Source organism: Rutilus rutilus (genome assembly GCF_951802725.1).
Source record: "Rutilus rutilus genome assembly, chromosome: 1".
Lineage (NCBI taxonomy): Eukaryota > Metazoa > Chordata > Actinopteri > Cypriniformes > Leuciscidae > Rutilus > Rutilus rutilus.
The window spans coordinates 34,860,481-34,874,754 of record NC_140209.1 but is presented as its reverse complement, the minus strand read 5'-3'; the positions used below and the strand labels follow the sequence as shown (position 1 = coordinate 34,874,754).

Here is a 14,274-nt window from a genome sequence, read left to right as displayed (position 1 = left end):
AACTTAGTTACAGGACATATTTACATCACATTTAGAAAAAATTATAATTTCTACAAATACATGCCATACGACCTGAGGAGCTTTAGCACTCTCTCGACTCCCATACAGATATTTTCAGTCAGAGAAACAGAGGAAGCTCCCGAAAAAAAAGTTACTTTATTTTTTGATAGTCCGGTTTAAAGAGACGAGACGTAGGCTATGACAGATAAAATAAAAACATGACTGTGATAGCCTTTAAGATTGGTCTGATTTCTTCAAGCGTTCGCTATGTTTTTTTTTTTTACTATGCGTATCTTCAAGCGTTTACTATGTTTACTATGGTAACGGCTAGCGCGCATAGTCTTTTGCATCACAAACAGAAGGCATTCAAACATGAACGCGATTTAAATTATTTTATTTTTAAGTCTTAAATGCTGACAGAATCATCCGGCGCTGCCGTCTCCCAACGGTAAACTCCTCCTCTGTTGGTAACCACTCCTCTAGCCCGAGCTGGCCCGCTTTGGCCCAAGGTATTCGACGGGCCAGAAATCCAGGCCGTTGGCCCCGAGTAAGCCCCGATCAAGCCCCGGAAGTGACAGTGGAAACGCGACTGGCCCTGGCACGCACTAGCACGGCCCGGCCCTGGCCCGACAGTGGAAACGCGGCTATTGGTTAAATATTTGCAAAACTCACAGACAGACGTGATGGGTACCAATAGTAATGATTTATGGAAAAAAGAAAAATTACGGAATATGGAGAATCTGTATCGCCCAAAAGAAACGATACAGAGATCATAAAATACGGTAAAAGGAAGCTCAAACGCGCTTGATTGAGGCACAAACGACTCTTCAAAAATTCATGAAAGAAAAATGTAGCATACAAGAATAGAACAACATGAAGGTGAGTAAACGATGACAGAAATTTCACTTTTTGGGAAACTATTCCTTTAAGGCGAGACACGGCAGGCAAAAACATCGTTTTTTTTTTACTGGTCAATTTTGAGATTTGGGGATATTTGTCTTCAATAACATGTCTTCTTTCAGACTTGTGTTGAAAAAAGTCCGAAATACACATTTAGGTCTTTATTTTATTACACTTTGTCTGTTTGCGTCTGTAGATTTCTCATAAATTCAACAAAAGTTCGCGTTCTTAATCAACGTGCTGCTCCGCGATCTCTGCCGTCAGCCTGTCATCAGAAGCACCGTTAGGAAGCTCTCTCTGTTGTGTACAATCCTGTCGGATCCAAATATGGTCATTTCCTTTCTATCAGCAACCAATCGTGAAAGTAAAAGGGCTGAATGCGCAATCTCATTGGCTGATGAAAAATCTTTAAAGCCCGTTTTCTCAAAATGACTTTTCTCTCATACTCCAAGGACGAAATCTCCACTTCAGTAGCACCTATATACACCAAACTTTCCAGACTTGTACCTAGTTATATTATGAAGACATTTACAGAGGGATTTGTAAATATATTATTCCTAGCCTGATTTATATAACATTTTATTCCAAAAAACATGGCGAAAATCATTTTTTTAAGGCTATTGACAGTATTTTCTGATTTACAGGATAACAAAAGTAGATATCCATAAATCCCTCTGTAATTTTTTTCCCATCTAATATGTAAACACAAGGAAAAAATAATTTTTAACCTGGCTTTATCCAATACTCAGACATCGTTTTTTAAAATATATGCAAATTAGTGCATATTTGATTAGATATTGCCTGATTTGCATATTTAAACATTCAATTACAGAAAACTTGTAATACATTTTTTTCTCATCTTAATGTAGGTAATCAACTGGGAAAGTTTCATGGTGATATCTGCTAGTTAAAAAATTTACCCTATTCACCTGTAGTGTCTCGCCTTAACTAGAATCATCTATCTGTCAGAGCCATATGGCGTATTAGGATTTCTCTGTACTGTGTCAGATGTCACGGAGAGATGCAGGTGAAGCCATGTGTCACATTCCTAGCAGGGAATCAGATTTTTTTTTTCATCCCTACAGCTCCTCTGAGGAAAAGTAAAGCCCTGCCACGGTAAATGTCAGGTCAGAGGAGCAGCCGTGAGACACGCTGGAAGCCGCATGTTTGCCCTCACTGCGTGATTTCAACGTGTCAATAGTTCCTGTCTGAACTGCATTAGCTTGTTTTGGGTCGTGTCTTGAGACTGTATCACTCACCCAATAGGCAAAAATGGAGGGGGGTGCTGCAGAAAACGCAGGGAGAAAATTAGAATCTTGTCAAGTATGACTGACATGCCTATTTTTCCCAGGGAATTCTCATTCAGAGAGATTTTAAGATGGCTGTAAACCAGCTCTTTGTCGAACAAAATCATTGTTCCTTCTGAGTGGAAACACATCATGGCAAATCCGTAGAAAGTAAATAATCCCTTTGAGAATTCATTTAAGCTCAAAATGACTTAAGTTTACACTTTATTTTTGGCTTAAAATAAATAACTTGTGCTGTCATTTTCAAGCAATCCATCCACAATGTGGGTCAAAAAAAAAAAAAAATAACAAAGCTTAACCAGCCTCCCTATATGCTTTGCAATGAGGACAAGGCTCAGGTTCTCATTCACAGACCCAAAGCCGGACAGAAGCTGAGCTTTAATGGCAGATTGTGTGATGATGCCAATAGTTTAATGCCTGCAAATTAAATTGACAAATTAGATTGTTAGCGTAAATGAATTAAACTTGTGGAACTGGAGGAAGGTCATCACTTTAGAAACTTTCTAACATGATTCAGCCCAGCAGGCAGCGAGGATGTCTGTCAGAAAGAGCAAAGCGTTGAGGAGCGAGTAAGACCTTTTTTTTTTATTCCAGAATCTTGACGACGGGTGAATTTTCCTCTCTCGGCCTTCAAAATATAATGACGGGATTCCACGCATAGCTCTGGTACCACAAAAGAAATGGACTCGAATAACCTGGAAGGCTGACCTGAGAGTAAATTCCGCAATATGAGCTCACTATTCACCTTGATTCTTTAGGCCATGGAGAACCTTTCTCATAGACCGCAGCGCCGTGTGAACGCGTACGCCTTAATGCTCTTTGACTTTAAATCCCAGATGTAATTGAACTGTCAAGACTGCTGTCTGGGAAATGTTTCCGGAGGGCAAAACAATATGTGCGTGAGTATCCGCGCAACCCCGAAAGCCGAATACGGATTCCGGAAGATGCCTGCATATCATCAATACGTCAAAACAAAGTAACAGCGCATACATTTGCGATTTTCAGCCTCCAGGAGACGCGGCGGCTGAATCTCAGCGTTGGAATGGCACAATGTTTGCAACTATAGCTGACAGGATGACAGGAAGGGTGATAAACATGTGAAGTGGCGGGGCGGACGCTCCTGTAGTCACTGGGCCTCTTTTGTGTTAGTGAATTTAATTAAGTGGAAATAGGGGGATGAGACAGACCTGACTGCAGCAGTCCACTCGCTCTCAACAGGCACAGGGGCATGCTGCTAATTAAAAAGTTTAATTCCACGACTGCCGCGTTGGCATCCGCGTACCCAGAGGTGCGTCCTTGCACGCCTTGGCGGAAGCTTATCAGAAGCAGGCAGATTGGGGCATCCCAGGGAGGTGCAAGAGCTAGGCTGTGTGGAGAGAGATGGCATCCAGCTTGAGCTGGGAGGCGGCCCACTTCCCCTTACAGCTTTGAGCCAGCAGTCGGGAGGCGAGAGTCGGGTTGAACTGCAGCGCGGCGTGCTGAGGCAAGGTAAACAAGGGATAAACGGTGGATTTGGGTTCTGTCCTGCTTCGCTCAGCAGTGGATCTGCATCTGTGACTCACTCCTCCTGTCAGAGGCTTGTGTTTCGACTTCTGACGGGAGGGAATCAACTCTGCAGGCTGTTCATACTCCTAACAAACTCGCCGACGATTCGCTACACCCAGTGGCCCTAATAAGTATTAAACCACACTTAAAACATTTGAATTTTATTGCATTATATAAACAAATCTATCAAAGCAAGCGGCATGGCGCTGGAGCTTTTCTCACATCTAACTTTTCCAAGCCATTTTTAAAGGTGTCAGGATTCTGAGTGGATGTATGAAGTCGGTTCTCCTGAGATTCACATTGGTGTTCTAGCAGAGCGTTTAAATAAAAACATAATTCAACAAAATAAAAAGTAATTCAAAATATTAATAAAAACTATAATCTCACTGACACTAAAATGACACTGGTTTGGAACGACATGAACAAAATGATAAATATCTTTGGGTGAACTATCCCTTTGAAGTGCCCCTATTATTCACAAATTCACAAATTTTGGGATATTACCTTTCATTTAGTGTGTAACAAAGCTGTTTGTGAATGTAAAAGGTCTGCAAAGTTTCAAAGATCAAAGTGCATGGCAACTGGATATAATGTCTCCTAAAAGAAAGAACTGATTCTGAATTGCCTGAAACGAGTTGTCGGTAATTTACGAAACCTACGTAGGATTGTAACAAATTTGCATAATGGCAGCCTATGGTCTTCAGTGGCTTCCCACAAACAATGTCTACTTTGTTCCGCCCTCAAACACTGTACTTGTAGCTGAGCCCTGGAAGAGTTTGGTTTGTGTTGTCGACAAGTTGAGAAGAAGCTGTTTTCTGTGCTGCAAAAACAAATCCAATTTTCGAATTGATCGACTATTAAAATCGACTATTTACAAGTGCAGAGGAAGCCTCCGGAGCTGAAATTCAGACATGGTAATGGATGTTTGGTTTCTAAGTATAGACCAATCATAGCAGAGTAGGAAAAGGAGAGGTAAGAGCGACCAAATCCTTTATTGCACCGTTTCAGGCATTGTGAGAAAAGAGGTGATGCTGCAATATTATAAGGTAGTGTTTTTTTTTTTTTTTTTTTTTTTACCTTGAACACATGTAAACATATTGTAGGAGACATACAAAAACAAAATTAGGATCCTTTAAAATAGCAACATATGGGCGATTTAAGGAAATATTCCATTATAAGGTAATATCGATTGATGGTATCTCTGGTCTGTAAGCGATTACCACAGAAAATTATTTTGATTCATCCCTCAGTTTGTTACATTGGAAGGCTATAGGGCAAAAATGCAAGATGCTGTTGATGGAGCTTAACTTGCCTTTAACTCACAATATTCCTTTAAACTTCAAAAAGTTGTAAGGAATGAGACATTTCTGAAGTTCTGCTCTTTAGGAGGAAACAAGGGAATAAATAGGTGGTGAAATTAAAGCGCTTCATTGTGTAGCCTTGTACGGGGCAAGAACAATGCGTGGGCTTCAGCGGTGTATAAGCTCTCATTGATCTGAATGTATTTTATCTCCAACAAAAAGGAAGAGACCTTGGTGTGGGCAATGCTGAATCTTTGCTATCTCTTGAAAGGCCACCCCTGTTACAGGCTTACGAACAGACAAAAAGATGGAAAAACTCTCCTGAGGTCAAATAGCTGAAGGATATCCAGCTCTGAATACTGTGTGGAGGACTATTGAATTGAAAATCCTGCAATTTGTCTTCTTTACCTACTTCACATGTATAGCAATTATAGGCTGCTGGAATGTTTATATCATCGCAAAATGTATCTATATCTTAACACAGCTCTGTATATAAAGTTGGATGTTATATCCAACTTTATCCAATATGGCATATCTCAACTGCTTGATTGAAAGTTTGTTGGTTTAAAAGTATGTTACCTGGTTGCCTTAAAAATGTGGGTTAATGCAATGAAGGAGATTGGTTTAATAAATAGAAACTATTAAAAAATAACCCCAAAATATGTTATCTGAACCACATAAATTATCTCATTTGATTTATCAAAAGATAAAAAGTTGTGATAGCAAATCATGAAAATATATATTTTTTTCAAGTGTAACTATATTATCGCCCAGCTGTGATATGCTAAATGTAGGAATGAACATATTCATTTATTATAAACATTACAAACATCATGATTTTCTCTAAAGGTGCTTTTATGTGTTTTGTGAAAAGAGTTATACAAATTTGACTTGACTTGAAAATAAGTATTAAATATCCAATTACAATTTAATTTGTTTTTGAAAAGCAATGATTTCAAGCTATAGTCTGTTTCCTGAACATTTTTGTTCATTGTTGTTACAAACAGATATTCTCGCCCCAAATGTCAATGTTGCTGTGTCGGGCTAGTCGAGATGCTCAAAAAAAAGAGCAATATTTTGCCATACAAATGGCTTACTTTGAGTTGCCTCTGCATATTAAGCTGGGAAATTAGTCTTTTTTCACTGCAAAAATTACAAACTTCAGCTTTAACGCTCTCTTTTTTTTTTTTTTTTTTGTCTTCCTGCACTCCTTTAATCTGAGAGTGGACCCCAGCAGTGGTGTGCTTTGTCTAATGATGCCGAGCTATTATTATTTGACAGAGGGAACGCATTACCCACGCAGTGAAAGTGAGGCTTCTTTTAAAAGCAGACAGGAGTTTAACAGAGCATTTGGTCCTCCCTGACAAGCCTTTTAAACATTGCGTCAGGCTGTAAAGGAGGAGCACCATCATATTTCAAGACTAAAAAAGAACTCCTCCTGATATATATGCCCAGCAAATGAAGTCCAAAGAGCCTTTACCACTGGATGTTTATTTACCATGGCTTTAAAATGTAAAACCAGCTTGTCTTTGAGACTTTACATGTAGAAAATGTTCAAACCAAATTGCCTTCATGTGCAGCTTAAATGGACCGAAATGTGGATTCTGTCATCATTTACTCACCCTCATGTTGTTCCAAACCCATGTGACATATTTTCTTCTGTGGAACATAAAAGAAGATATTTTGAAGAATGTTTGAACTGTTTTTTGTCTATACAATGAAAGTCAATGAGGCCCAAAGCAACGTCGACTTTCAATATATGGATTAAAACAACATTCTAAATGTTTTCTTGTGTTCCAAGTAAATCAGGTTTGTAAACTACAAGACAGTAAATAAATAATGACAGAATTTTCATTGGTAACACTTTATTTTAAGGTGAGGTAGTTACGCCACTTAATTTATTACTACTCACCATTACAAGTACTGTAACTAACCCTAAACTTAACCCTACATTAAATACATGTAGTAAAGTAGTAATAAGTACTGACTAATTCATATTACTCAGTACTTACATTCGTGTCACCTTAAAATAAAGTGTCACCTTTTCATTTATTGTCTAAATCCTTATCTTATGCAAATTCTTTACATTTTTATGAACTACATGTTTCACACATTTAATCTTTACAGCCAGAGCTGAGTGTGAAACGAGCCACTTCTGCAAATGCCAATCAGTTTGCAAGCATTTGGTGAGATTATGAATTCAAAAAGCCAAATGTCCAGCTTTGTCAAAACAAATAAGAGTTAAAAATGCGATGTGATATTTTTCCCTTTGGTGCGTGTGGTAGGCCATTTCAAATCTGATATTCCTGCAAGCTATACATATGTCAAATGCCAAGCGCATGTGGAAACAAATGTAGGGCCGCTTAAGGGATTTTCCAGGCTCAGAGACATTAAAACACACAAGCACTCTTAGGTGTTATTTATGTAAGCTTGTCATCCCCTGGTCTAATGAGCCCCCACACAACGAGTGTAATGAAACAGCTCGCATTAACACCCGGGCAAATGAACGAATGTTGCGAGTTGGGCTCCCTCTGAAGTGAATTGCGGCAGATGTTGCCCGGCCCCAAAGCTCTGAGTCACAGCCCAAGGCTAGCAGATCCAAGCGGATCCGGCACACACCGCAGTGTGACTTAATGCTCATTCGGTCTCTACCCCTAAGCTGCTCTTCGTACGGGCGTCTCCTCACCATAGGCAACTGCTCGGCTGAATGATGATTGGCCTATGTAGAACAGCACTCCGAAGAAAAAACAGCCTGGCTGTAATAACCTGCACTGGTTCAGATTGCAAATGGAGTGGAGAGATGTTAACTATAGGAAATATGGCTATAGCTGACGAAGGCTGACAAGTCGAAAGCGTGCCAGCGGCGGTTGAGGATGGGTGTGTGGGAGCACATACACCTGAGTAAGCACCTCATGATTTGAGCACACCTGGGAGTCCGGAGCACAGGCGTGCTGAAAGAGCTCAACGGAGCATTCACTGCACCTGGCTCTGCTGAGCAGCGACTGTGAACATGAATTCGGCATGAAATGAAACAGTCGTGCTGCTGTAGTAATTATGTTGAAGCTGGACTAAAGCATACATTGCAGCCTGGAACTTGGTTCTCTTGAACCATCACATATGTGTTAGTCTACTGATTAATTAACTGACTATTTAAATTACTAAATTTCATTTCATGCTCTTTTAAGATGCAGATACAGATGACCACTGAGTCTATACATACATGAATGCAATACGAACAGAAGTAGCCTATATTTAAGATAGGCTATTTATTATATTTAAGATATGCTGACAAGCCAGTACACCTGATCATGCAGTCAGGCCTGATTAAAATTATGATGAATACTATTTCTTATTTTGGAAATAAATGACTGTACTAAATCTCTGAATGCAAGCACTTTTTCATAGTAAAAGAAAGGAAAGAGAAGTAATATCTGATATATGGGTCAATGACATAATGCACATTGATGATGTGAGGTTTTTGCCTGGATTTATCAAAAAAAAAAAAAAAAAAAGCATTTATGATTTCTGATTAAATATTTTTTTTGCAATTTCCGCATAATCTTTCATCTCATCATTATTTATTTTTGTTTTATTTTCTTATTTTAAAAGTTTAATAATATAAATAAAAAAATACTGGTAAATAATAATAATATATAACAATAATATATCTGAATAACTCCAGATTCACCAAATAAGTCACTGTCATGAAGGAAGCCATTTTCTTGTCATGTGGCAAGAAAACCATAAAACCAAAATGTAAAGCAAAGTTTAAAAGTTTGACATACATATTATATATATATATATATATATATATATATATATATATATATATATATATATATATATATATATATATATAGCCTCCTGGGACCCAGAAAAAAAAAGTTTTTGGAATTTAGTTTTTTTCCATGTCATCACACTGTTTAGAGCACAATAAACAAATGGTAAAAAAACATTTTTGAAAAATAATATTTTATTCATACATTATGCTATGTCCTCTGTAGTGGACACCAGGACTAAGTTGTTTAAAAAATAAAATGACATGAAATTATATGTATAGGCAAAACCAATGGGATTTTTTTTTCAATCACCAATAAATTTGGGGGTTTCAGGATTTTTTCAACCAAAATTTGTATAAAGATTATTCTCAACTATGTTATGAAAGAAATAACGGAATGAATTGATACACCATTTTACTTTATGCAATATGTGGGTAAAATGTCCATAAATTAATATTCCCATTCAATGCAATGTATCTATAAACTGTATCTAATTTGCACCTTAATGTGTTCTTGGAGCAACATTTAATGAAAAAAGAAGTGTAATAATTGGAGTAATAATTGGCAACATTTTAATAATAATATCTAATATTTCAGAGGAATATTGATGTATAATTTATTTCCATATTCACTTGTTGTGTCTCACAAAATGCCTGATAAACATGATTTAAGTCTTGATGTCCTCTACAGTGGACATGTATGAAATCAATGCCCTGGTCTGTAACAGAAATTTTTTTTTTTTTTTGAAACCCCATAATATTTTCCTGAGATGTTGTTTTATGAAATACAATTTGAAAAGTAGTCCAATTTAAATTATAATTACAATATATTATCATATTTCCATAAGAATGCTACATTTGATCACTAAATTAATGTCAGACATTTTTAAAGACCAAGGAGTAGTTGTTTTCATGGTGAAACCTCCAAACATTTGGTATCTCTGAAAAGTCCTGAATGTGCTCTTTACAGGACACCCAGATTGTGTCATGTGACATGTATGATGTCAGAGAAATTCACTAAAATATAATGTCCACTACAGTGGACAAAAGTCTATTCTTGGGTCCCAGGAGGATATATATATATATATATATATATATATATATATATATATATATATATATATATATGTGTGTGTGTGTGTGTGTGTGTGTGTGTGTGTGTGTGTGTGTGTTTGTGTTTGTGTGTTAATATAAAAGTTTAAACACTTTACCTGATGGTTACACCACTTGACATTAAACCATTTAATTTATACCAAATTAAACTAACATAAACTAGATTTGTTTTAATTATCACAGACATCCTTGCAATTGACCCAAAAAAAACAGCACAACAGAGAAACGTGAAGGGCGCACCTGTACCAATCCAGTCCCTTCTCGTAGTTCCTGTCAAAGAAGTGAGGCTCATTCCCAACGGCTCGAACATCGGGATGAACCCTCAGAGCTTCCAGCAGAGCCCTTGTCCCCCCTTTCTTCACTCCGATTATAATGGCTTGGGGCAATTTTTTCACCCCGTAATCCGATGTGCAGTTCACCACTTTCCGAAGATCGCTGTCCGTGGTGCTGAACTCCGGGTGCTCGTGCTCGTGCTCTCCAGCCACAGCGGCGGCAGCGCGCGACATGCTGCTGCTGGTCGTAGCCGCCTGAGCTCGCGCCCATCCCGCTGTCCTCTCGTCGATCCCCACGCTATTTCTAACGCTCGAGACTGCGATAGTTTGCTCGGTCGCTGTCCTCTCGATGAACTCCTCGTCGAGGTAGCCCTGGGAAGAGGTCGAGTAAAGTTTCTCCCTCAGCGTGACAAAAGTTGTTTCCTCAGTCACGAGCCTTCCCTGATAAACGTAGTTCTCCTGGAACTGGAAGGAGTTGTAGCAGCTCATCAAGCTATAGAACAGATAGGTGACAGAAAGGGAGAGGGTGAACATGAATAAGATTTTCCGTGGCACTTTAGAAGTAAAAACCGAAGTGCTGGACCAAAATGCCATCTCTGATAGCAGCGACCCTCTCAGAGAAGTGGCCAGACATGTTTCCACCCCAAGTCTCGCATGGACACTCAACAACAATAATCTGTCACCATCAACACTGCAAACATCTGAAAGTGCGAGGAGCCCGAGCACTCCACGCGCGCTTCACTTGAGGAAAATGGATCGTTAAAATTCCAAAAGAACGTCTCGAGTATCGATTTCTTATTCCGACGCTGACAGCCTTTGTCACAATTGATCGGATTGAACTTGCAGATGAGAACGGCTGCGGTCGGGCGTCCTTCCAAACGAGCAGCCCGCTTGAATGTAGGCTGAGGGTGATGCTGTTGATGGAAGTCTTGGCATCTTAGAAGAAAAAAAGGGCAAAGAGATGGCAAAGTCTCTGAAGTGATGTGCAGGGCACGTCTTTCACCCGATACCGCTTCTTGAGTACAATTTTGACACCGCTGTCCTTCACACCGCTGATTTCAAGTGGCAATTGGCGCAAACGCTGGATCTTAATCCAAACGAGGTGCTGATGTTGTATCACGCAGTCATCCTCCCACTGCTAATCCACTAACTTTGAGCGCTGGAGAGTGAGCAGCCTCGCCATAAATATTCATTGACTGCTCTCAGTGGCTGAGAGTGCAGCGCGCAGTCGTAACGCCTCGTGTTGATTGGTAGACGTGATGTGCGCATCAGCCGTGGGCTCATCCGAGAAAGAAAAAAAGGGAATAATACTACAGTAAGATACTGGGGGTACATCTATCGCTTTCTACAAGACGACAAAGGGAGAAAGATTGTCATTTGATCAGCAGAAATAAATCAACAAACACAATTAACATAATTATTATCATCAAATGATTTATTAGTAAATAAAATACATTTTGTGTGTGTATAAATATGTAATGTATTTTATTTAATATTACAACATTTGATGATAATAATAAATATTGATGTTAAATTGTATATATCAGTAGCATAAAACATTCATTCAGTTACTGAATGTAAAATAATTACTAATAGGTGTAAATAACTTTTATTTGATTTACTTTTATTGATTTATTTAATTAATACTTTTTTCAAATACACTGAAAAAAATGCAACCCAATAAAATATATTTATTTAAAATTAATATTTTGAGTGAAATCAAAGTGGCACCACTTTTTCCAAATACATTGAATTCAGTTTTTTGAATAAGAAAATTAAGTAAAAAAAAAAAAAAAAAATCCAGAAATTAGGGTATGGAGATGACCAGCAACAGTGAAAGCAGTAATGATAAAAGGAATCATCATATTATTGTAGCTCAGTTTATTCATTCTTTTATTTATATATTGTGTTCATAGAAGCACTAACATTGGTGTATACAGAGCAGCTCATGTCTGCTCTCTACTGGCCTGAGAGATTGCAGGACTAATCCATGCAAGAACATCACAGGGTATGTGATTCTTCCTGAGATAGACAGACAGGTGCCGGTGACTGCATAGATGAGGAATGATCCAATGGGTGGATACATGCATCTCTGGAATTCAGCCATATGCTTGTATGAACGCTGAAAAATTCATCTTTATTTTCATGGAGTTCCCTATAGTTATATATAGTTTTAAGCTAAAAAAATAATCCAATACATTTATTACCACAGGTTATAGACCTTGTTCTCTACTGAACATGATCCAATGTATTTTTGGGAAATAAACAGATGACTTGTGAACTGAACGATATGTCCCCTACCCTTAGAACACTCCATTCATCATATCCCTTGGATTCTACAGCTTCCAGCCCTGAGCATCCGTTAAAAGCAAGCATTTCGTTCTCATGATGAATTTGAGTTCCTGCAGTAAGCTTCTTGTAGTTGTTTTTTTGGAGGCTGTTTAAAATCACATTTGCACATTTCAATGGATTTAAACGGTGTGCACTCACTGTACTAGTTATGGACACTGAAACACTTTTCTCTACATTCAGTGAAACAAAAAACATTAGAGAAAATACTGAATGCCTTGTGGAAAATAAATAAATAAACAGATTAAGCATTTTTTTTGTTGTGTGTGTGTGTTTATAACTACCTCAAAGACACCAAACTTCACATTCATTACAGCTCCTTCACTGTAGGAACACAACATGTTGTGCTGTATTTTGCTGCAGCTTTATCTGATAGATATTTCCTCTTCCCACATATAGGGCACCCACCTATTCTAGATGTGGCAATGTTGCTGTTCTCACTCTCCGATGTTGAAATGACCTCTCAAACAGGTACAAATGCTCACTGGATATACAGCACCACAAAATGTAGGAGACAGTTCTTTGATCAAAAATTTTGATGCATATTCTTTTTGAAGTTTCTTTTAAAGATAGCACCTGCCTATAGCTACACGAAAATGTAATGCAGAATTCACAGTACAGGAAAAAAACTCATTTTTAAATATCCATGGATATTTAAAAGATAGGCCGGCAGTTGGACTCTAAGCTTCTGGCATGCAATCCAAAAGGAAATCCTGTGAAATTTGCCAAAAATGCTTGAAACAGACTCTAAGTGGCAAGTGAGGGAAATGGTAGTTTTGGTCTATCAGCCTGCATAAACATAAACAACATTTTATTTTTTTTACAAATAACATAACACAGAATACAAACAGAAGAATAAAATGTTCAGCTAACGTGATATTTGAATTTTTATTATTATTGTTATTGTCAAGTGCTAAAAAATAATGTGTTCAGTTTTCTCCTCACTACAGCGAGGTTGTTTCATTATGTACACTAATGTGCCGAATTTTTAGCATCATTACTCCAGTCTTCAGTGTCACATGATCCTTCAGAAATCATCATAATATGTGACCCTGGACCACAAAACCAGTCACATGGGTCATTTTCTGAAATTGAGATTTATACATCACCTGAAAGCGGAATAAATACTCTGTCCATTTATGTGTGGCTTGTTAGGATAGGATCATATTTGGCGGAGATACAGCTATTTGAACATCTAGAATCTATGGGTGCAAAAAAAATTTACATTGAGAAAATCGCCTTTAAATTGTCCATGTATGTTCGTGATTGTGCTGCATTCACTCACACAAATAAATGTTGTATATATTTACAGTAGGAATTTTACCAAATATCTCCATGGAACATGTCTTTACTTAAAGGAACACTCCACCGTTTTTTGAAATAGGGCTTATTCACATTCTTTCATACATAGATAGGTGGGTAAATGCATTTTTGTCTCAGTGCATGGATTGTTTTAGTTTGACAGGGTCGGCGCTAGCTTAGCTTAGCACAATGAATGGAATCCTTTGTTGCCAGCTAGCATGTCCTGAGTAAAAGTGATCAAAAAAAAAAAAAAAAAACCCACGTAATTACTTCTTGTGGCCTGCGTATTCACAACGAGTACACAACGATTTTTTTTTTTTCCGGTGTGATAAAGTGAACTGGAAAAAACGCCCCACGCCGAATAGACCAAATGGACAGCTGTCCACAGAGTAAGTGATTATTTTAAA

General features: G+C 38.0%; 1 protein-coding gene across 1 annotated transcript in view; it reads right to left on the bottom strand.

Moving 5' to 3' along the window:
• Positions 1-10,870, bottom strand: part of hs3st4 (heparan sulfate (glucosamine) 3-O-sulfotransferase 4) — a 123,073-nt gene extending 112,203 nt beyond the window's left edge. Inside the window, exon 1 of the mRNA XM_084424538.1 lies at positions 10,185-10,870. Coding sequence (XP_084280664.1) covers positions 10,185-10,810 — 626 coding nt within the window. The 5' untranslated portion in view covers positions 10,811-10,870. The remainder of the gene's footprint in view (positions 1-10,184) is intronic.
• Positions 10,871-14,274: the final 3,404 nt, after the last annotated feature.